The 23,951-nt window shown below is 36.5% G+C and overlaps 1 protein-coding gene across 1 annotated transcript in view; it reads left to right on the top strand.

Annotated features, from left to right (window-relative positions):
* LOC115214430 (sodium- and chloride-dependent glycine transporter 1-like) overlaps nucleotides 1-22,949 on the top strand; it is a 346,642-nt gene extending 323,693 nt beyond the window's left edge. The window contains exons 11-12 of the mRNA XM_036504407.1: nucleotides 21,131-21,292; nucleotides 22,122-22,949. Coding sequence (XP_036360300.1) covers nucleotides 21,131-21,292; nucleotides 22,122-22,436 — 477 coding nt within the window. The 3' untranslated portion in view covers nucleotides 22,437-22,949. The remainder of the gene's footprint in view (nucleotides 1-21,130; nucleotides 21,293-22,121) is intronic.
* Nucleotides 22,950-23,951: the final 1,002 nt, after the last annotated feature.

Below are 23,951 nucleotides of genomic sequence, written 5' to 3'. Positions count from 1 at the left end.
ATTGTAATGGAGGGAAACTATGTGGAATCCTGTCGTATATAAGTGTATGTGTTCGTGTGTGTATGTGTGGGAGTGTTTGTGCGTATGTTTGCCTTTGCATCTGCGTTTTTGCCCCATCGCTTGACGATTAGCGTTGGTTTGTTTATGTCACCTTAATTTATCGGTCAGGCCTAAGAAATCGATATAATATATATCAGGCCTAAAAATCAAAAGTAGTTGGGTCGATCAGGTCGACTAAATCCCTTCAAATCCTTGCTCTCCAACAAAGTCACAGTTCAATAACTGAACCAAGTTCTATGCCCACGGGCATATGGCGTAGTGGTTAAGAGCGCGGTCTACTAACCCCAAGATTCCGAGTTCGATTACAAGCAGTGACCTGAACAACAACAATAATAATAATAATAATGATAATAATAATAATAATAATAACATCGAAAAATACCTTAGGAATGAGAGCCCAGGTTCAAAATTTCCCCAAGACACCTGAGGAAGGCTGGAGGGTATATCAGCCAAAATGTTGTTTTAACAAAAAACAAGATGAGGACAAATATCCGCCGAATGTAAATAATGTATCAATTTATTATTATTGTTGTTTTGAGCTGGCAGAAACGTTAGCACGCAGGGCGAAATGCCTAGCGGTATTTCGTCTGTCGCTACGTTCTGAGTTCAAATCCGCCGAGGTCGACTTTGCCTTTCATCCTTTCGGGGTCGATAAGTTAAGTACCAGTTACGCACTGGGATCGATATAATCGACTTAATCCATTTGTCTGTCCTTATTTGTCACCTCTGTGTTTAGCCCCTTGTGGGCAGTAAAGAAATAGGTATTTCATCTTCTCTTTACGTTCTGAGTTCAAAGTTCACCGAGGTCGACTTTGCCTTTCATCCTCTCGGAGTCGATTAAATAAGTACCAGTTACGCACTGGGGTCGTTATAATCGATTTAATCCGTTTGTCTGCCCTTGTTTGTCCTCTCTCTGTGTTTAGCTCCTTGTGGGTAGTAAAGGAATAGGTATTTCGTCTGCCGCTACGTTCTGAGTTCAAATTCCGCCGAGGTCGACTTTGCATTTCATCCTTTCGGGGTCGATAAATTAAGTACCAATTGCGTACTGGAGTCGATCTAATCGACTGCCCCGCACCACTCCTACCAAATTTCAGGCCTTGGGCTTAAAGCAGAAAGGGTTATTATTGTTGTTTTACTTTTCTCCTTTACATATTTCCCATGTTACCTTTACTATTCCAAATATAACGCAATACATAAACACGGTTTACGATATATTATTTTCCTATTTCCTTTTACACTTCACTGCTTTTTCTTTTCATATGTTTCTATCCTGTTATGTTAGTATAGCATTGTATTTATATTACTGCACATCTCAACATATTGATGGTTATTCTTTCAAACTAAATCTTTTTCGAATTTCTGTACGATTCGTCCCAATGGTAAACGGAACATATACTATTTTATGCCTCAAAGACCAGCAGTAATCTAACATTTCTCCTTTCATTTTGAACAGTGTGTTATTATTTTTATTTCTTTTTCAAGTGTTATCTTTGATTTTTTACAAAACACCTAACTCAACTTCGTACGTAAATATTTATTTGTGCAGGATCTTCTATTAAAAAATCTTCTCACTGCAATCGTTTGTTTTTCGTTATGTTTTTACTTGTCTGTCTTAATATCCCCCTCTCGTATTTCTCTAAACTATGCATTATATTTCTGTGTTACCACATATTCCGTTCCCTAGTCTATTAATATGATTGATTTCCCGATATCTTTTAAATGGAGGAGTACACATTTCTGAATTCCCGCTTCTCTTCAAACCTCGTCCAATCCATTTATTTTTCTGAAATATTGCAAACTCCCCACCCAGCTTGACCTTTGATTTTACGTAATACAAATTACACAATTCACTACGTTTTGCTTTGTGTAAACTTCCTCTGTTTCGTTTTTCTTTTATATGCTGCTCTGTATTCTCAAAACTATAATTCAACACATTTCTATTCTGCGTCTTAGCTACGATCATCATAGATCTGCAAGTGGGATTACTTTTCAATTTATAGCTTCTAATAAATCATTTTCAAACTACCATTCTTTATGAAAGGCGTTATTTGCTTAACCTCTCCGATATTAACTGTTCGTTTTTTATCATTCTTTCTTTAAATTTGTTTTATCGTGGAAATTATCTTGCTAATGTTCAACAAACTCCGATCTATCGTATCCCTCATTCAACAACCCGTTACCTCTGTCTGTTTGTCTGTCTCCTCCTCCTGCCTTCTTCCCTTCCTCCTCCTCATCCTCCTTCACTCCATCTCTCTTTTTCTTTATCTCTGCGTTATTTAAACAATCATTTTAGTGATATGTTTCTGACAAGGCAAGTTGTTCTTTAGAGTTAGGTCAAACTAAATTCGATAAATCTATGAACAGAAAAAACAAAAACAAAAGAAATCTAGTAATGATATTTTCAATGATTTTTTTAATGGTATTTAAAACTACAATATTCCAACTCTCTGTCCTTTCTCATTTAAATCGGTGGATTTTGATTAATGAGAAAATTGCCTGCTTATTATAGCATGTTGAGCGACAATACAAAGATTTCCGCATTGGCCTGCACAGTTTATTTTCCCGGCCGACAGGATTTACTTGCCCAAATACCCAGAAATTTTCGAGCATGCTTTATAACATGGAAAGGTATGAGTTCTTTTAACCCTTTAGCATTTCGTGTACTCCAGGTGTAATGCTTCTTTATTCCCATCGTTTTGTATTAATCACGTATCAGCTCATAGCTTTGAGGTTGTTCGTTCGTCTTTACAATAACATTGTGGGGAAGGTGAGAGAGGCCGGTTTGAATATAAGGCACGTAGAATATTTGGGATGGATTTGGCCGGTTTGAATGCTAAATTGTTTAACCCACCACATGAACAAGAACAAATTTAACATCTCTTATTACACTAAATGACGTTTTAATTTCATAGGCATTGTGTTTTCACGTTTATTGTTGTGGGAAAACAAAAGAAGATTGGCAGAGTCGTTAATACGCTCGACACAATACTTAGCGACAATCCACCTGTCTACTTGTTCTGATTCCAAATACCACCAAGGTCGACATTGCCCTTCGTCTTTTCGCAATCGATAACATAGGTACCACTAGTCACCTCCCTCAGAATTTCAGACGTTCTCCTGAGAGTAAAACTATATTATACTAATGACAACCTTTTTTTCTTTCATATGCATTTTGTTTTCATATTTATTGTCGCAGCAAGGCGGAAGTGAGCTGAAAGAATTGTCAGGATATCAGATAAAATCCTTAACAGCGTTACCTCCGGTTCTTTGCGTTCTGAGTTCAAATTCTACCGAAGTCGACTTTACCTTTCTATCTTACGAAATAAGGAGCAGTCAAGTCCTAGGTGTGTATCTAGGGGAAGGGCGATGTCATTAACTTGCCCTTCTCTCAAATTTGCCAAAAGTTGAAATAATACGTATTATCACAGGGATATCCAGCTTAAGATAAACTTATTATTTTCATCTATCATTTACTTGTTTCAGTCAATGGATTGCGGCCATTATGGAGCACTCTCTAGGTGGATTAGGTCGAACAATTGGACCCTAGGACATATTTGGAAGTCTGGTACTTAATCTATCGGCCTCTTTTATCGAACTGCTAAGTTAGGTGGCACAAACAAACCAACACTGATTATCAAGGGCAGGGGAAAGAACACAAACGCATACATAGGCACATTTGTGCATACATACACGCATACACACAAGAACATACACACACACACACACACACACATATATATATACACATACATACACACATACATACATACATACATACATACATACATACATACATACATACATACATACATACATACACATACATACATACATGCATATACATACACACACACGACACGCTTGTACAGAGTTTCCCTTTATCAAATTCACGAACAAACCATTGGTCAACCCGTCGCTGTGATAGAAGCTACAAGATTCTGGCCCAATGTGCCATGCAGGCGGATTGAATCAAAAGCATTATATTGCAAAGCAGCGACCTTCCCAATCACAGCGGGATATCTACGCCTATTAACATAACTTTGATTTCTAATTTTAATTATGGTATTATGTTTACCTTTATATAAACAATTTCTGTGGATATGCTGATTGTTCACAGAGTCTTAAATTTAATTTCTTTCTAATGGAGGTCTGAAATTTGGTGGGAAGGGCGGGCAGACGAAATACCGTAGCGGCAGACGAAATACCTATTTCTTTACTACCCACAAGGAGCTAAACACAGAGGGGACAAACAAGGACAGACAAACGGATTAAGTCGATTACATCAGTGTGTAACTGGTACTTAATTTATCGACCCCGAAAGGATGAAAGGCAAAGTCGACCCCTGCGGAATTTGAACTTAGAACGTAACGGCAGACGAAATACCGCTTAGCATTTCGCCTGCTTTTAGAGAATATAACATATTTTCATTATTCTGTTGCAATCAACGCAAAACATACTTGGAGCATAGTCTTTAGACATGGTTTAACTGAACTATGTCAGCACGAATATAATATTCTAACATGTCTCGGTTGAAATATGAATTGCCAAAATAATGTAGTGTAAGCTGAATCGATTTCACTTCACTGTTATTAATGTTTCTCCACTTAAACGGTGTATATATATATATACATATATATACATATATAAATAAAAATATAAATATATATATATCCCACACCTCACCCTTGCTTTCCCCACTCTCGCCTCCCCAACATCCCAACACCATCACACCACACTACACACCAGTACACCATACACCACCATTCCACATAGCACCACATCACATCACATCAAACCACCGCGCACACGTAAACACTGACCACTTCCCTCCCCCACATCCACACACCTACACATGCACACATGTACACGTCAAGGTTACCAGCCCTCTTCCACACGCACGTGAACCTTCGTTTTGGGATCACCACTACTTTATTATCTCCCCTTCTTCCTAGCTCTCCTGTGTGACCTCTCTGTCCGGCATTTGCCATGATAGATCGCTAGCCACTACACATTCTTTATTTTCTCCCCCTTGTTTATTTCTGTGTCCCTTTCTGTGGAAGATCGTAGGCTCGAAACGTTGAAGACTTTTTCACTTCCCGAGCGTTAAACTAATACATCTGTTTGTTGTCTACACCACCTGTTTTCGTCTTTTGCTTTTTGCTTTTTGTGAATTCTCCCTATATATATGTGTATATATATATATGTGTATATATATATATGTGTGTATATATATATATATATATATTATATATATATATATATATATATATATATATATATATATATATATATATATATATATACATACATATATATATATATATATATATAATATATATATATATATTATATATATATATATATATATAGTTAATCCAAACATGAAACACAAAAAAAACACAACAACGCGAGGACGTGGAACAAGTATAGTGCTATTGGACGCTCAGGAAAGGAAAGAAAGAAGGAGGATTTAACGTTTCGAGCGGAGCTCTCGTCAGATACATAGGAAAAGGAAAGATCCAAGGAAGGGAAGACGGAGGAAAAGAATCGCCAACGGTACACACACGATACATATATATATATTATATATATATATATATATATATATATATATCCGTAAATATAAGAGAGTTAACTTTACATAGGTTAACTCTAGTGCTAGAAATAGCTCCTCCGGTATAATCGCCGACGATAGCACCACATAGAAATAGCACTACTCTCAACTTAAGAAAAGTGAAATACAACTAAACAATTGATTAATGTTGTACAATTGTTTCTTTATCAACATAATATGCAAATTATACTCACATATTCGTCTATAAATCTTCAGCAACATTGTCATCTATGCAATTTATCAGACCCACACAGGCAACGATTACCCATGCGGTCTAATCGATTACATTCAGGGTTGTAGTTACGAATTCCTCGCCGAAAGCAAATGCTAAGACTTAGTGGAAGCGAATACCGCATGTAATATTTACTGCAGCGTATCAAATTCATAAATTCAAAAATGAGGGTGAAAAATTAGATATCAATTTAATAATACCACTATTTTAACACCAAGTGACCTAGCACCATAAACCAGGGAGATAATACATATTTATCCGTAAATATAAGAGAGTTAACTTTACATAGGTTAACTCTAGTGCTAGAAATAGCTCCTCCGGTATAATCACCGACGATAGCTCCACATAGAAATAGCACTACTCTCAATTTAAGGAAAGTGAAATACAATATATATATATATATACATACAACTATTCTGCCGATATATCTGTGCACACCTTCCAATGCAATGTATACCAGAAGGTCTGGTAATATAACGGAGGCTTCAAAAGACATTTTGAGACCTACAAAGATCAGAACTTAACTGCAGCTCTTGATGGTCCAAATCGGATATGCAATCTACGTGGGTGTCTTTTCAAAACATTGTCTGGTTTTAAAACCCACCACCAGATACCATGATGGTTCTAAGGTGTAGTTACAGGAGGTGGTCAAACTCTGCATAAAGAGTAAACAGCCACCATATATATACATATATGTATATATATATATATATATACATATATATATATATATTATATATATATATATATATATATATATATATATTATATATATATATATATATATATATACATACATATATATATATATACTCACACACACGCCACACACACATACACGCACACACATTTCGCTTAGACATATCGATATTAATATCCTGGTGTTAGAATTCGAAGCTCTGAGAATGTTATGAGGTGATGTACCTGCCGTCCGCACTGCAACTTATAGCAGAAAGATATTATAAGCAAAGGAAGTTCCTTGCACAATTTCTTGTTCGTTCGCCATTCATTCATTTCATTTATATATGTGAGAGAGAGAGAGAGAGCGAGAGAGAGAGAGAGAGAGAGAGAGAGAGAGAGAGAGATTATGTATGTATGTGCGTTTATGTATGCATACGTTTGGCAGCAGATTGACAGAAAGGAGACAGCATTCTACAATTAAAGGCATGACATCACTCAGCTGTAACTGTCTGTATTTTCTATTTAAATAAATTTTACTTGATCGAATATACCCTCTCGTTTCAGAAGTAAGTATTTAGTTCGTTGCAAATAATTGTTTTAAAATTTGGTACAAGACCAACAATTCTAGTGAGAAGTGAACAAGTCAATTAGATCGAACCCAGTGCTTCGCTAGTACTCATTTTATCGATCCTGTAAGGAAGAATGATAAAACTGACTTTGGTGGAATTTGAACTCTTTACGTGAAGACGGGCAAAATGCCACGAAACATTTTAACTAGCGTGCTAACGATCCTAATAGCTCATCGCCTTGAGCCAGACAAATTTGGTTTTAATTTTAGCACAAGGCCAGCAAATTTTGAGAAGTGACTTAGTCGAGTAAATGGACCCCAGTGTTCAACTGGTATTTATTTTATCGACTTCGAAAGTAGACCTTGGCAGAGTTTCAACTCAGGATGTAAAGATGGATCAAATAACTTTAGGCATTTCGTGCAGCATATAACGTTTCTGCCAGCTCGCCACCTTGAGCCGGACAGATATGGTTTCAAATTTTGACACAAGGCCAATAAAATTAGAGAAGGTGGTAAGTCGAGTACATGGACGCCATCGAAAGTGAATTCCCGTAGAGTTTGAACCCAGAACATAAAGACTGACCAAATGGCATTAAGGATTTCGTCCGGGATATAACGATTTTGCCAGATCGCCGCTGTACCCAGGCAAATATTGGAAGGTGTTTTGTTTGATGTTCTAACGATTATGCCAAGAGATTTTCCAAAAGAAATTATTCACCACAATTGTATTTTAAACCAAAATATATAGCATTACTATAAACGTTTATGAAAAATGAGGAAAGAAAACGTGCTGTCATTTCGTTTGTATTACTTCATATGCACGTTTGTCTTCTATAAAGACTAAGAAATTTTATTGCTATTGCGTGCGGCATCAGAAATATGTTTTTCGAATCAAATTAAAAACATTGAAATTGTTGCATAAAAATGAACAGCATGCGATGATTGTTAACAACAAATGTGGTGAAATTTCTCCATAATATTATTGTTAATCAACTTGCTGGAATCACGTTTTCATTATCTTTATTTCCTTGCATCGCTTCATCACCTTTAACTAATATAATGTTTTCAAAACATTTCAATTTGTCATTCAATGGCGTCGGAGTATTTATGAAGGAAAGAAATCTGTTCACAATTATTCCCTGTGGTGTCGTGGTGGGAGATGTTAAGACATTACAACATTCACTTTTAATATTTGCTTTCGAGTTTTTCCGTTTTGAATTGCATTTGAATCTCACTGTGTATTTTGCCTTAAACCCAGGCGTGCCGATAAAATAACTGTTAATGTAAATTGATGAACCGCACAACAAATGAATTCAATAGTAATTAAGGAAATCAGCTGAGAAACTGGTAATTCCTTTGCTGCCAAGGGTATTACATTATCAAACGATTCGATCGATTATCCTTTACAAAATGTTCGAAGATCAGTCAAAGTTTATTGGCGTAAGTGTGGCTGTGTAGTAAGAAGTTTGTTTCCATACCACATCGTTCCAGGTTCAGTTTCACTGCGTGGCACCTTCGACAATTCTTCCTGATATGGCCTTGTGAGTGGACTTGGTAGACGAAAACAGAAAGAAGTCCTTTGTATGTGTGTATGTGTGTATGTGTGTATGTGTGTATGTATGTACGTATGTATATGTATATATATTATATGTGTATGTGTGTTTGCCCATCCTACCACCTCTTGGCAACCGGAGTTGGTGTGTTCACGTCCGCGTGAACTTAGCGGTTCGGCGAAAGATCCCGATATAATAAGTACTAAAGCCAATTTGTTCGACTAAAATGCTTGAATGTGTTGCTACGTCATGGCCACAGTTTTATAACTGAAACAAATAAACGATAGAAATCTACATCAGACAGGGAAGATATGTTTCCAAGTTCGACAAGAATGCAATCAAATTCTGAGAATTACAAGATCACCCGTCATCATCTTGCCTGGGAGTCTGTGACGTCATGCCTATGTTTGTAATCGACATGTTTAACTTAACTTCAATGTTATATATTTTCTTTGTAATATCATATCAAAGAAAAATATGACGGCGAGCTGACAGAAACATTAGCACGCCGGTCGAAATGCTTAGCGGTATTTCGCCTGCCGTTACGTTCTGAGTTCAAATTCCACCGAGGTCAACTTTGCCTTTCATCCTTTCGGGATCGATTAAATAAGTACCAGTTACGCACTGGGGTCGATATAATCGACTTAATCCGTTTGTCTGTCCTTGTATGTCCCCTCTGTGTGTAGCCACTTGTGGGCAGTAAAGAAACAGGTATTTCGTCTGTCTTTACGTTCAGAGTTCAAATTCCGCCGAGGTCGACTTTGCTTGTCATCCTTTCGGGGTCGATAAATTAAGTTACATATTCGGGTCAATCTAATCGATTAATCCCCTGCTCCCCAAAATTTCGGGCATTGTGCCTGGAGTAGAAAATAATATCATATTAAAAAGATTGGATTTATACCTATTTTTTATATTTCTCGAAATTTCTTTTTGTTTGTGTGTGTGTTTCAGTCATTTGACTGCGGTCATGCTGGAGCACCGACTTTAATCGAGCAAACCGACCCCAGGACTTATTCTTTGTAAGCCTACTACTTATTCAATCGGTCACTTTTGCCGAACCGCTAGGTTACGGGAACGTAAACTCATCAGCATCGGTAATCAACACACACATACACACACACACACATACACACACACGCATACACACACACACACACACACAAGCATATATATATATATATATATTATATATATATATATATATATACACGACGGGCTTCTTTCAGTTTTCGTCTACCAAACCCACTCAAAGGCTTTGGTCGGCCCGAGGCTATAGTAGAAAGCACTTGCCCAAGGTGCCATGCATTGGGACTGAACTCGGAACCATGTGGTTGGCAAGCAAGCTACTTACCACACTTCTGTTCACATAAGTTGTATTATATTCGTAAAATTATCTCATTGTTGTATTTCGGGATGGTAATTATTTTTTTCCAATCGTTTATTGCTATTCTTCTTTTATTATTTTAACTCTTGTCCATTCTCCGGAAAACTTTCATCATACATCTGTGACCTCTTCAGCGACACTTTTCGTTTTCGTGTGTGCTCTTGCTCCACTTACTCAATTCTGTTCTTTTTGTAAAATTTCTTCATTATAATTTTATTTTACCATTTAAGAAATAATGACGCATTATTCAGATATTATCGGTTTAACTTTTGTTGTTTTATCTTGTACTGGTTTTAACTAGGGGCTGAGGCTATCCTGGGGCATCGTCTTTCAGTGTGTTTGGGTTTATTTTCTGCTTCGTTTCTAGTAAAGCAGTAAGTTGGACGTAGTTGTTCTTCCCTGTGTCTCCTGCTGGGATGTTAGTTCATCTGCTAATTCAGATAAAATGTGTTCAGACGTTCTTTGAAGACCTCCACGTCTACACCTCGCAACTTTCTGAGGCTGTTGCTCAGAATACCGAACGTTTGTGGCCTCTTGAAACTCAACTGCTACAGTATAGGGTTCTTATTCTGGATGGAGAAAACGGGATTTTTTATACTATGCATACCGTCCAGTTCGGTGGTTGGTATAAAGTTGGAAGCTAAATCTTTCCACGTCTTCCATATGTGTATCATTGTCTATATTTCGCACTTTCTCTCTAGGGAATAAAGCTTCAGTTCTTTTAGCCTCTGCCAGTAGCTCTTCTGTAGCACCAAGTCGATCTTGATGTAGTGTCGCTAGATTGCCTCATATTCTTCCACCAGTTTGAGAAAGAAAGGTCTTCATAGGAGGAGCATGTGTCCTTCTTCCTTTCCTTGGTCTGAAGATCTCAGAATTTATCTAGCTACTTGCCTGTACACTAGCGAAGCGCTTGAAACTTCTCGGAATTGAACAACATGTAATTTTCATCAGTCCACATGTATATTGTTTTCCGGTCTTTCTGTAGTTTCAGGATGGTGACAGGGTCCTTGATCGCCTGAGATAATTTTATATCTGGTAAAAGTGGTTGATGGTACGGCTAACTGTGTGTCTGAGGGAGCCACCGCAAAGAGTAGCGGTCCTAGTACAGTTCCTGTCAGAGACTCTACTGCGAAATGATGTCTCCCTAGAGAGAGAACACCATTAGTAGCAACTGTCTCACTTTTACCTGTTAAAAAGTCATGCAGCCAATTTCCTAATTTTCCGGTGATACCAAGTTTACACAATTTGTGACATACCATTCCATGACCAACTTTGTTACATGCCTTGGCAAAGTCGAGGTATATCACATCCTCATTTCAGTGGTTGAGCTGCTATTTCAGTACCCAGTATTTCTCGAAAGAGATATTGAAAGTAATAGTAGCCTGAACAAGATTTCCTCTATCAGTTCCTACAAAGTATACATATAGAATAAATTTGTTTAGAATTGAAAACATTTTGACAATATGAGTATATGTATATGATGTTGAGGATTCACAGATTATATTTAGTTAAGAGACTTAGAGATAGACTGGTCAGATTTTATTGTTAGATATAAACTGTGTCGGTTTCAGAGAGATAATTGTTAGTCTTATCTCAGGTTTTATTCAGAAAAACAGTCATTTCTTGTAAATATTTTAAATACTTTTGTAGCATTTTCCATTTTGAAGATCATTTTTCGAACTTCTATTAACGAACTCGTGCGTTGTAGGATATTTCTCTTAACAAATAATGGTAACTTCTTAAAGATATTTATGTCTGGGTCCTTGTGTTTCTCATTCAAGCTGAAACAGAAATAGTGTTATAAATTATATATATACACTCACACATATCTGTATATGTATATATATATATATATATATATAAATTATATATATGTAAATACCTTACATTAATACATAATAAAGTCATGCACTTTTTACTCTATTGTCACTGTATATTTATATATTTTTTCTCGAAATTAAGTAAATGCATTCCATTTGAAGACTACAAAACAAAACCTAGCACCAAATTCATAAATATTATAAAGAATCGGATTTACTAATTTCAAAAACGCAAAAAGGTTACATTAATGCAATATCTATATATATATTGTATTTGTTAATTTCTTATTTTTTCAAAAATGACATGTCTTTTTCTCTTTTCTCGTGATGGTAAAGTTAAAATTAAATAAGAAAAGTCAGTGTTCATATAATATATCAAAAATTCTTTTCTCTGCGGCTTTCAAACCTGCTCAAATATATTAAATCTATAAAGAAAATTGGAAACTAAATATAATGCTCTTATACGAAAACACATCATATATATACATGTGTGTGTGTGTGTGGTGTGTGTGTGTGTGTGTGTGGTGTGTGTGTGTGTGTGTGTGTGTGTGCGTGTGTATATATATATATACGTGTATATATATATGTATGTATATATATATGATGTCACATTCTGCGACTTTTATATTTCTGATTTGTATATATATATATATACTTATGCATGCTTTTTGCATCTATGTATTCGGGTGTGATAGACGTATGCTGGTGTAGTTGCAACACCATTGCTGGGGTGGAGGAACGAGTATTGGACTGAAGTTAAGTGGTGTGGCATGGAAGGGAAGAGAGGAGAACTATACGTACGTACATGTATGTGTGCGCGGTTCTGTGTGTGTGTATTTGTGTGCATGTGTGCACATAGATTTATATACATGTGTATGTGTTTGCGTGTGCACACTGCGTTTATGGAGGTCAATGAAGTGTCCCATAGGAGATGCATAAAGTTGTAGGGTCAGTTTGTGATCTGCGTAGGCATTCGTAGTTGGCAACTCTGTTCTTGGTTGTTGGACAGCCAGTGACTAGGAACAGTCAATACTAAAGTGGTATATCTGGGTTGTCAGCAGCCAGTGGTCTGAGGTTCACTCGACGCAGAAAGGTAACACTCGACATTAGGAAGGGAACACTCGAGCTGATCACCCTAAACACAACGCATAAATATACACAGATATCGAAAAATCTGTATACATACATACATACATGCATACTTATTGTTTGGCTGTTTATTTGCATACATGCACGTATGCGTATATATATATATATATATATATATATATATATATATATATAATATATATATATATGAATGCGTGCGTGCATACATATGTATATGTATGTGTGCGTGCGTGTGTCTGTATACGTACACGATGTCATGTGTTACGTCGAACTTTCTGAACTGTATTCATTACCTGTCTTCCATGTAAAAAACAGTCCGCTGTCAATGTATAATATCTTACATAAGCTACGGATTTTGTTTTTAATATTAAAATCTACAGCGCATCGTATTTCACATGTCATAATAATTGAGTGCCAAGATAATAATTTCCATTTTCCTGCATAAAAAACACATTAGAAATTACAGCGAGGATGTTAAAATGAACAGGTTTAATATATAATTTATAGTTTGCTTTTTAATTCGCGTAGCATTTTTTTCGCAACATTCGCAGAATATCAAATGAGTTTCTGTGAAGATATTTCTTGGTTTCAAAATAATACTTGTTACACCACTTGAATATTCGGTGATGACTGAAAGAGTACGACTGAAAATACAAGGTTCTTTTGAAGGATCTCTGGAGTGACGTAGCTCGGAAGTCAGTCTCCTCCGGTCGAGTCGCTACAGGTCCTGATCACAGCTCCAGTACTACGGACATGTGATTTGAATGTCTAAGGATAAAAAAAACTGCAAGACAAGGTCTTCAAACCGAACCAACCGGAAAGAAACCTAGAGAACATGACGGTTAGATAACATTTATACTCTCAGTAGGTCACGCCTGAGAATCCAGTTGGACAGCGTAAAGGCAATTACTTACGACACGACCCTATGAAGTATGTGCCTGAGAACTCTAACCCAACGACCCTCGCAGGAATAGTGGATGGAGACGAATGGATGGAAACATTTTTTTCTCAACCATTTTTGCCTATAGAACACTTTCATTCCTATTCGTTTCAGATGTATTCTCCTAGCTATTCGTTGTTTAAAAAATCTTATATTTTTATGATTAAATAATACCTGAAATAGTATAGAAAAACTTAAAATATTCTGTGCCAATACACAGAATATATATTTCTTTACTACCCACAAGGGGCTAAACATAGAGGGGGCAAACAAGGACTGACAAAGGGATTAAGTCGATTACATCGACCCAGTGTGAAACTGGTACTTAATTTATCGACCCCGAAAGGATGAAAGGCAAAGTCGACCTCGGCGGAATTTGAACTCAGAACGTAACGGCAGATGAAATACGGCTACGCATTTCGCCCGGTGTGCTAACGTGTCTGCCAGCTCGCCGCCTTTGCCAATACACAGAATATGACTGATTTATTGCAGATAGATTTTCACAACAAAATCTTATACGGACCCCACAAAGGCCATATGGACCCCAGTTGAGAATTACTAGATGGAATGGGAAAAAATTTTATATTTAATGTTTCAACTGTTGTGGTGTGGATGACAAAAGGCAGAGATATTTGAATTAAACAAATAACATAATGAAAATATATTTGAAGTGAACATGGATCAGCCAGTATCTGAGACTGTATTCTATCTCCATTCATTTTTATCTTTTTTGATAAATTACTTCTTCAAAATATAGAATGAATTATATCCTTGGGCTAATATCAGAACTCAATCTCAAGTCAGTTAAATATATTCCGATAACTCTCTGTTTGTAAAACGCTATAAAAAATAATAAACCCATTAGGTTAAATAAATATATTATCAAATTTATACAAAATTTCAGCCTTGCTTCAGGTATCGATTGCATGCACCACTCAGTTTTACAGAAAACATGTTTTAAGTTACAACGAATTTATGGATTTTCATAACAGATGTAAACCACTTTAATTGCTTTAAGTTATCAAACATTTCTTTATTTATAGATTTCATGCGCTTGAGATAGCTGATAGCTTCGCATTTGCACAGTTTAACATTTCTGAACAGGGGTTAATATTTTTCTTTTAATTCTATCAACTTCAGGCTATTTTCTTTTTCTTTCTTTTTTTTTTTTTTCGTATAAACACAGAAAAGAACTCCTCAGTGCAGAAATAAACTTTATTGCGACAGATGTGACAGGAGCGGAAAACATGTTAAAAATAATACAGAGGTGTAAAGAAAAGCTTGACAATTCAATTAATTACTACATAAGTAAATGATAACCAGAGCTACTGATAGTAATAGCAGTAACAGTTGTAGGAGTGGGTGTTCTAACAACCGAACGCAACGTAGGTACTCTAGAGATAAAAGAAGCCATTCGTATAAGGGAGCACGATTCAACTGTCAATAGTCGGTCAGTTACGCCAATGGCAGTTATAACGCGGTTAACGCTACTACTACTACTACTACTACTACTACTACTACTACTACTACTACTATTACTGCTACTACTACTGTTGCTGTTGCTGCTGTTACTACTGCTGCTGTTGCTACTGCTACATCTGTTCTAACGTTAATACTATTACTGTTATTACTGCTGCTTTGACTGGCCGATATTTATTATCATTTAACAACTGCTGCTTATGATGAGGCCATTACAATTACTCCTACCTCTACCATTATAACGAAGCACCAGCAGACCATCAGCATTCAATTAGAACTAAGCAAACGGGAACTTAGGTTGCTGCTGCAACTCTGTCACAATCATTACCTTTATTCCTCTTCCTACCATTAACTTGCACTCCGTCGGTTACGACGGCAAGGGTTACAGTTGATCCAGTCAATGGAACGGCCTGTTCATGAAATTAGTATGCAAGGGGCTCAGCACTCCACAAACATGTGTGCTCTTAATGAAGTTCTCAGGAAAGTTCAAACGTGACACCGAGTGTGATGCGGCTGGCCATTTGAAATACAGGTACTACTCAGTTTTGCCAGTTGAGTGGACTAGAGTAATACTCAAGAACACAACCCGTCGCTGGGAATTGAACTCTCGACCTTACTCTAACCACCAAGCCACTCACCTTCACCCTACCATCACAACTACTACAAATACCATCAACACTCTGTTGCCACTGCTAATATTATTGGTATAGCAATGAAGTACCATCCATTAATTCTACTAGAACATATATTTCTTTGAAGATGCGTATGGTACCCGAAATATAAAAGAATTAATATTTTTCGCTTTCTAAAGCGGCGAGCTGGCAGAAACGTTAGCACGTCGGGCGAAATGCGCAGCCGTATTTCGTCTGCCGTTACGTTCTGAGTTCAAATTCTGCCGAGGTCGACTTTGCCTTTCATCCTTTCGGTGTCGATTAAATAAAGTACCAGTTACGCACTAGGGTCGATATAATCGACTTAATCCGTTTGTCTGTCCTTGTTTGTTCCTTCTGGGTAACAAAGAAATGGGTATTTCGTCTTTCTTTACGTTCTGAGTTCAAATTCCACCGAGGTCGACTTTGTCTTTCATCCTTTCGGGAGTCAATAAATTAAATACCAGTTGCGTACTGTGGTCAAGCTAATCAACTAGACACTTCCCCAAAATTTCGGGCCATGTACCTAGAGTAGAAAGGAATATTTTATTCGCTTTCTTCCGCATTGTAAGAATGTTTCCATTAAATTCTCTGTTCCAATATCACAGTACTTCAAGCAAACTACTACACACTATTCGACAGATATATTGAAAAACATATATCAGTGATGTTTCGAAATGAAACGGCAATACACATAATACTCTTTTACTCTTTTACTTGTTTCAGTTATTTGACTGCGGCCATGCTGGAGCACCGCCTTTAGTCGAACAAATCGAACCCAGGTCTTATTCTATCGGTCACTTTTACCAAATCGCTAAGTTACGGGGACGTAATTACACCAGCATCGGTTGTCAAGCGATGCTGGGAGAACAAACACAGACACAAACATATACACATAGATACATACATATATACGACGGGCTTCTTTTCATTTTCCGTCTACCAAATCCACGCCCAAGGCTATAGTAGAAGACACTTGTCTAAGGTGCCACGCAGTGGGACTGAACCCAGACTATGTGGATGGTAAGCAACCTACTTATCACACAGCCACTCCAAGGCCTAGTAAGATAGTTGAGAATTTCAAATTTTGGGCAGAGGACCAACAACTTTTGAAGAGATTGCATCAGCCCCAGTACTTAACAGATATTTATTTTAATGATCTCGAAAGCATGAAAGGCAAAGCTGACCTCGGCGTAACTTGAACTTATAACGTGTAGACGGCTAAATGTGACTGATCATTTTGCCCAGCATGCTAACCATACTGCCAGTTCAACACTTTAACCGCAATACATATAATAAATGTTATTTTCTGCACTGCAATCTGTATTTTCTCCTTCATTCAGTGTCTTTGTAGTGTAGCATTGCTACCATATTGGTTAACGTTGGTAAACACCTTTCTGAAGAACACCTTTCACCTCCGCTAACTGCGCACGTTCATCCGAATCAACAACCCTTTACTTTACTTCATACTGTTTTGGGCCCAGCATCGATATTCTGATAATTCAAATTCCTTCTATTTTTTATTTCAATACACTTTATTTCACCTTAAGACATTTTAGATTTAAGTTACAATAATTTATCTTCACTTTTCAAAATCCATTTCGTTTACAATCCATTTTTAATCGATTTTCATTTACTTCAACACTTTTCAAATTTCGCATTTTAATTTTATATCATATTAATTTCTTTGAAATTCTATCTTCATAAAATAGTAATTTTTTTATCGCATAATTTCATCACATTCTTTCTCATCAGAATATTTTTTATATAATTTATAACTCCTTTTAACATTCCTCAGCTATTGCTGTATTCTTTACTCATAACTCATCCAGTTCAATTCATTGCTCCATCGATTTAATGTTGTAGCATATTTTCCCACCTTTCTTCATAAGAAGCTTTCTAACAACATCATGCAGTGGAATAGTTTTTTTTAGTTATTTGTGAAGCTTGCCTCCTCTTAACGTAAAGAATGGATGCGAACGTATGGATAGGTTTGTCTATTTATGTACACGTTAGCGCTGAGAAAATCACCAAAGCGTGAATAACATATATGGATATATATATATATGTGTGTGTTGCTGTGTGTGTGTGTATGTGTGTGTGTGTGTGTGTGTGTGTGTATCAATGAATAGGTGCAAGAGTGGTTGTGTGTTAAGTAGCTTGCTTACCAACCACATGGTTCCGGGTTCAGTCCCACTGCCTCGTACTTTGGGCAAGTGTCTTCTACTATAACCTCGGGCCGACCAAAGCCTTGTGAGTGGATTTGGTAGACGGAAACTGGAAGAATCCCGTCGTGTATATATAAATATATATGTATATGTAGCGTGTGTATGTTTGTGTGTCTGTGTTTGTCCCCCCAACATCACTTAACAACTGATGCTGGCGGTTCGGCAAAAGAAGACCGCTAGAATAAGTACTAGGCTTACAAAGACTAAGTCCTGGGGGTCAATTTGCTCAACTAAAAGGCAGTGCTCCAGCATGGCCGCAGTCAAGTGACTGAAACAAGTAAAAGAATAAAAGAATAAAAGGTGCATTTGTCCGCACATGCATACATAAAAATATACATGCATGGTCATATACATGCATACCTACAGACAATGAGGCAGACAAACAGTGAAGAGAACTTCCAATCGGTCTGCAATGGGCTCTACAGAAAGTACTCTCCTCTAGACGACCTCTCATACAGCTTTAAAATAGCTGGATTTGTATATCCCAATGATGCTATGGATGTAGAACGGTCGCACACAAGAGAAAAATATCTACGCATGGGTATGTGCATACATGTATACAGAGATGCATACATATATGCATGCATGCATACATACATGCATATATGCATACATGCATACATACATACATACATACATACATACATGCATACATACATACATACGTGCATACATACATGCATACATACATACATACATACATACATACATACATACATACATACATACATACATACATACATACATGCATAAATGCATGCTACGTGTCTAGAAATTGATATTTGGAAAATGTTTGGCGAAAGGTATTAAATCACCAGGACTTCAGGAATCTTCAGACACAAATTATCGCAAATCTTTGGAGGGGGTGGTAAATGGGGGATGTGGGTAAATGAGGTTGGTATGTAGGTATGTGCCTAGTTATCTCTCACATACACACGGTTTATAAATATGCATGTGTGTGCGTGCTTATAACTATATGTTATTTTCTTTATTTCCCTTAATCACAATAAATTTCCTTCTCCGTTTGCCTATCGTATCTTAGTTTCCCTTCTTTTTTATGTACACAGTCTCTCACTTTTTCTCTGCTTCTTCCTCTCTCTCCCTCTCTCTCCCTCTCTCTCTCTCTCTATCTATCTCTCTATCTATCTCACACACATACATACACACGTAGCTTCTCTCTTTCTAGTGCTAGCAAATCCGCTCACAAAATCTCACACTTTTATCTGTCTCTGAAACACAAATACACGCACGCACACACACACACACACAAACACACACACACACACACACACACACACACACACACACACACACACACACCACACACACACACACACTATTTTTACCCATTGTTTGTATTCAAACTCTCTTCCTTTTCGCTTCAATCATCTTCGCTTATTCTTCCAAGACAATTTCCTTATACGAAATTATATGTCGTTTCCTTTCGTAAAATTCCATTTTTAACTTCTCATAAAGAAGAGACATCATTATTTTATCTGTTTATTTCGAATAATATTCAGTTCTATATTTAAGAGATGAGAAATTATATACATTATTTACATATGATGGATATTTGTCCTCATCTTGTTTGTTGTTAACACAACGTTCCGGCTGATATACCCTCCAGCCTTCATCAGTTGTCTTGGGAAAATTTCAAACCTGGGTTCTCATTCCTAAGGTATTTTTCGATGTTGTTGCTATTATTATTATTAATATTATTATTATTATTATTATTATTATTATTATTATTATTATTATTATTATTACTATTATTTTATGTTTGACTTTTACTTTACATTTGTACAAGTTGGCTTCAAATATCACCCAGAGACCTCAAGAGATAACAGGCTGAAAGTTCATGTTGGTGTTTTGTCTAGGTTGCACTATATTTGGTTTTGTACATAGTGTTGTTCTAGAAAATGTTTCAGAAACCATAAGAAAATTATGTTTGTTTTAAAACTTCAGATTACATAGAAAGTATTTTACGTAGGGTATGGGCAGTTCCCATGAGTACTATCTTTTGAATTTCTGCCATTTTGGGGTTTCTTAGTATCTGAGCTATGTAGCAATCAGCCCTTTTTGCTATCATTTCTAGGGCACCTATGACAACATGTATTGTTTTAGTCTTCAGCTTCCACATTTTGCTAATTTTTATTTCATGATCTTTATATTTGCTCAGTTTTTGGTAGGTCTTGACAGATACGTTTATATCGATTGGGACAGTCATATCAATGAGGGAGCATGATTTTTCTCTGAAGTCTTTCAATATGATGTCTGGCCTATTTGCATCTATTTCAATGTCAGTTTGATTGGTGAAGTTCCAGAGGAGTGAGATATGATCATTTTCAAGCACTGGAGGTGGTTTGTGTTCCCACCAGTTTTTATTATGGAGCAAGTCCAGGCTTTTGCAAATTACACAGTGAATATATTGTTTAGCTCTATCATGCCTGTTAAGATACTCTGTAGGCGCAAGAAGACTGCACTTGGAGACGATATGATCAATAGTTTCACTTTGTTGTTGTCGTCGTCGTCGTCATCGCCGTCGTCATCGTCATCGTCATCATCATCGTCATCAACATCGTCATCATCATCATCATCATCATCATCATCATCATTATATTATTATTATTATTATTATTATTATTATTATTATTATTATTATTATTATTATTATTCAGTGACCTGAATAATACTTTCCCCAAGGTACCCGATTAAAGCTAGAGGGTATATCAGCCGAAACGTTCTCAAATATAAATAATGTAAATAATCGACTAATATTGTTTTCAATTTTCTATTTCCAAATTATTTCAGACTATTGCTCTTTTAAACATCGTTCTCTACAAGGAACCTGATTTGAATGGTAAAGAATACCCGTGTTGGGCAAAGGTTATTGGTTGGCTCATAGTTGCTTTACCAATTTCCGTCATACCCACCTGGTTTTTATACAAATATTGCTCACAAGGCGGGTTTTACGTAAGTACAATTATACAAATAAATATTTCTCTCCCTTCTCAACACACAAATGCAGTCACCTGTACATACCTGGTCACTTACTCGTTCCAAAACCCTACATGTTGTCCTCCACAGAAAAATAAAAACCCTGGAACATTTTTCTCTCCCTTTTACTGTGTTTTGTGAGTTAAACTTATCTTCTGAATAGGTACACGGATATATTTTCACTTAGACAATAATGCGAAAACCTCGGTTATGTGATAAAATATTTCTATGGTTTTGTTTTCCAATACATTAATATATATAATAAATCTCTTGTCCGGTATAAAGTCTGGTACGTATTATCATGGACTATTTTACCGAACTGCTAACTTACGGGGACATAAACACACCAACACCGGTTGTAAAGGGATGGTACGGGAACAAACATACATGCAAAGAAACACACAGACTACACGCACACACTAAACACATTCATACTATACAGACATGCACGCACGCACACACACATACACACATGTATGTATGTGTCTGTGTGCATGTGTGTGTGCGTACGTGCGACGCTCTTCTTTCAGTTTCTATCTCCTGTATCCGTTCACAAAGCTTTGGTTGGCCTGAGGTCATTATTGAACTCACTCAGTCAAAGTGCTACCCAGTGGATCTGAACCTGGAACCATTTGGTTGAGAAGGTAACGTCTTTGCATACAATCCCACCAGCCCCGTGCACTCAATGTGTGTGTTTTTGTAGGTTTTTTTGGGGTTTTTTTGTTTGTTTTTATTGATCGTCGTACTCAACCGTTCGAATTCATATCTGATTTAATTATCATATACACTTTTGTCTATATTTCAGATGCTGAAATTAAACATGCGGCCTTCACCTGACTGGGGCCCGGCCCGCAAAGAGGACCGAATCGAACGTTACAGTGCGGATTCACTTGGGATTCACAAGATACAATGCCTACCCGAATCGTCTAGTGTTAATGGATTAGCTAACGCCGTTCAGCACGCCAGCAGTTTGTCTACCATCAATTCTTACGTTCCGAACTCTGTCAGTGGTTCAATGACTTCATTTAACAATGCTGCTAGCTCTGTGACATTACCTACCGCTAATGATATCAATCTGAACACAAAAAGCAACGTGGTCAAATCGGAATCGATATTGTGATTCTCAGAACAAATAAGATACTTAAAAAAGAATTAAGTGAATAAATAGACAGTACAGAATCACAATATGATACAAATACAATTTGACAGTTTATAAACAATGAAAGGGAAAAAAAAACAACAACAACATAAAACGATACGTTGATTCTGAGATTTCATATAATCACAAACGACAGAAGGTGAAATGAAGTAAAACAACCGGAAGCTGAGCGAGAGTGCAAGAGAGAGGAAGCAAGTGAGACGTAGATATGAGAGTGAGAAAGAGAGTTAGAGACAAAGATCATGTAGTGTCTGTGAGTCTCTATAAGTGAGAAAGAGCGAGAGCGAGAGAGAGAGAGTGAGAAAGTGTGTATATGTATGAGAGAGAAAGAGGAAAAGAAGAAAGAGAAAGAATGAGTCACCGGGTGCGTTGCGTGGAATTAAGTTCAAAGTGTGAAAGTTTAAAACGAAATAAATATTCATGTAAACAAGAAGCATCCATAAAAATCTATCTTGATCACTCATTAACTCACAATGCATTTCCGTGTTTCATTTTGTATTTTCTATTTTAATTTATAATCTGTTATTTATTGTTTCATTTTACTTTTGAACTTCTGTATAATTTATTTTTAGTCTTTGTAAATCTATAGTCATTTTTTTAAAAGACTTCTAAATAAATCATTTGTTATTGTATTAATAAAGTGAAAAATGACAACACGCGTTGTAGAATATTAAACTCCCATTCAACAGTGTTTCGATTTACGTCGTTTACGACATTAAACAAGCCCGAACCTCATTTATAATATTAATGCCCATTAAAATATGCATGGACATCATTGGCGACATAACTTCTCATTAAGAAAAAAGCATGAATCTTACTTCCGACATTACATGCCATTTAAAACCATGTTCATACTGCTCAATAAAAAAGCTTTGTTACCACTGGTGAAAATAATCCCCATTATAAATCCTTGGACATGGCTTTCGTCATTAATGCTCATTAAAAAGCATGAACACATCTTACAACATAAATAACCGATGAACATGTGAACATTTCTTACGAATTAATATCTATTTTAAAAAACCGTGATCATCATCGACAACATTGATACCCATTAAAAAGCACGGACGTCGGAGGGTACGGTTCCTCGTATACTGAACCAAACTCGTTGCAAGTAAAAGTAATTATACAATAAATAATTATTTTATCAACTTTCAGAATCAGGCCGACCGCAATGTATTGATAATTCACTATCGCTACTCACTTGGAAATACTTTGCTTCAAATCATTCCAGTTGCGTTTCCTATATATACATACATATATATATATAGAGAGAGAGGTTATAAGAGATAATGGTGTCAGTAAGACACAAAGGTATCAGGTAATGCAGAGTAAGCGCTATAGATAGACCGTAGTTAAGATCCATGTTCGGTAATTATGCGAATAAGCAGTCCAACGTAGGTCATATATCAGCATGTGTTTATATATATTTTTTCAGAATGAGATAAAACATCAAGACTGAAGATTTTAGAACAT

The sequence above is a fragment of the Octopus sinensis genome, linkage group LG7, assembly GCF_006345805.1.
Source record: "Octopus sinensis linkage group LG7, ASM634580v1, whole genome shotgun sequence".
In the NCBI taxonomy this organism is placed as follows: Eukaryota; Metazoa; Mollusca; class Cephalopoda; order Octopoda; family Octopodidae; genus Octopus; species Octopus sinensis.
The sequence above is the reverse complement of the archived record's forward strand: the minus strand, read 5'-3'. Positions and strand labels throughout refer to the sequence as shown.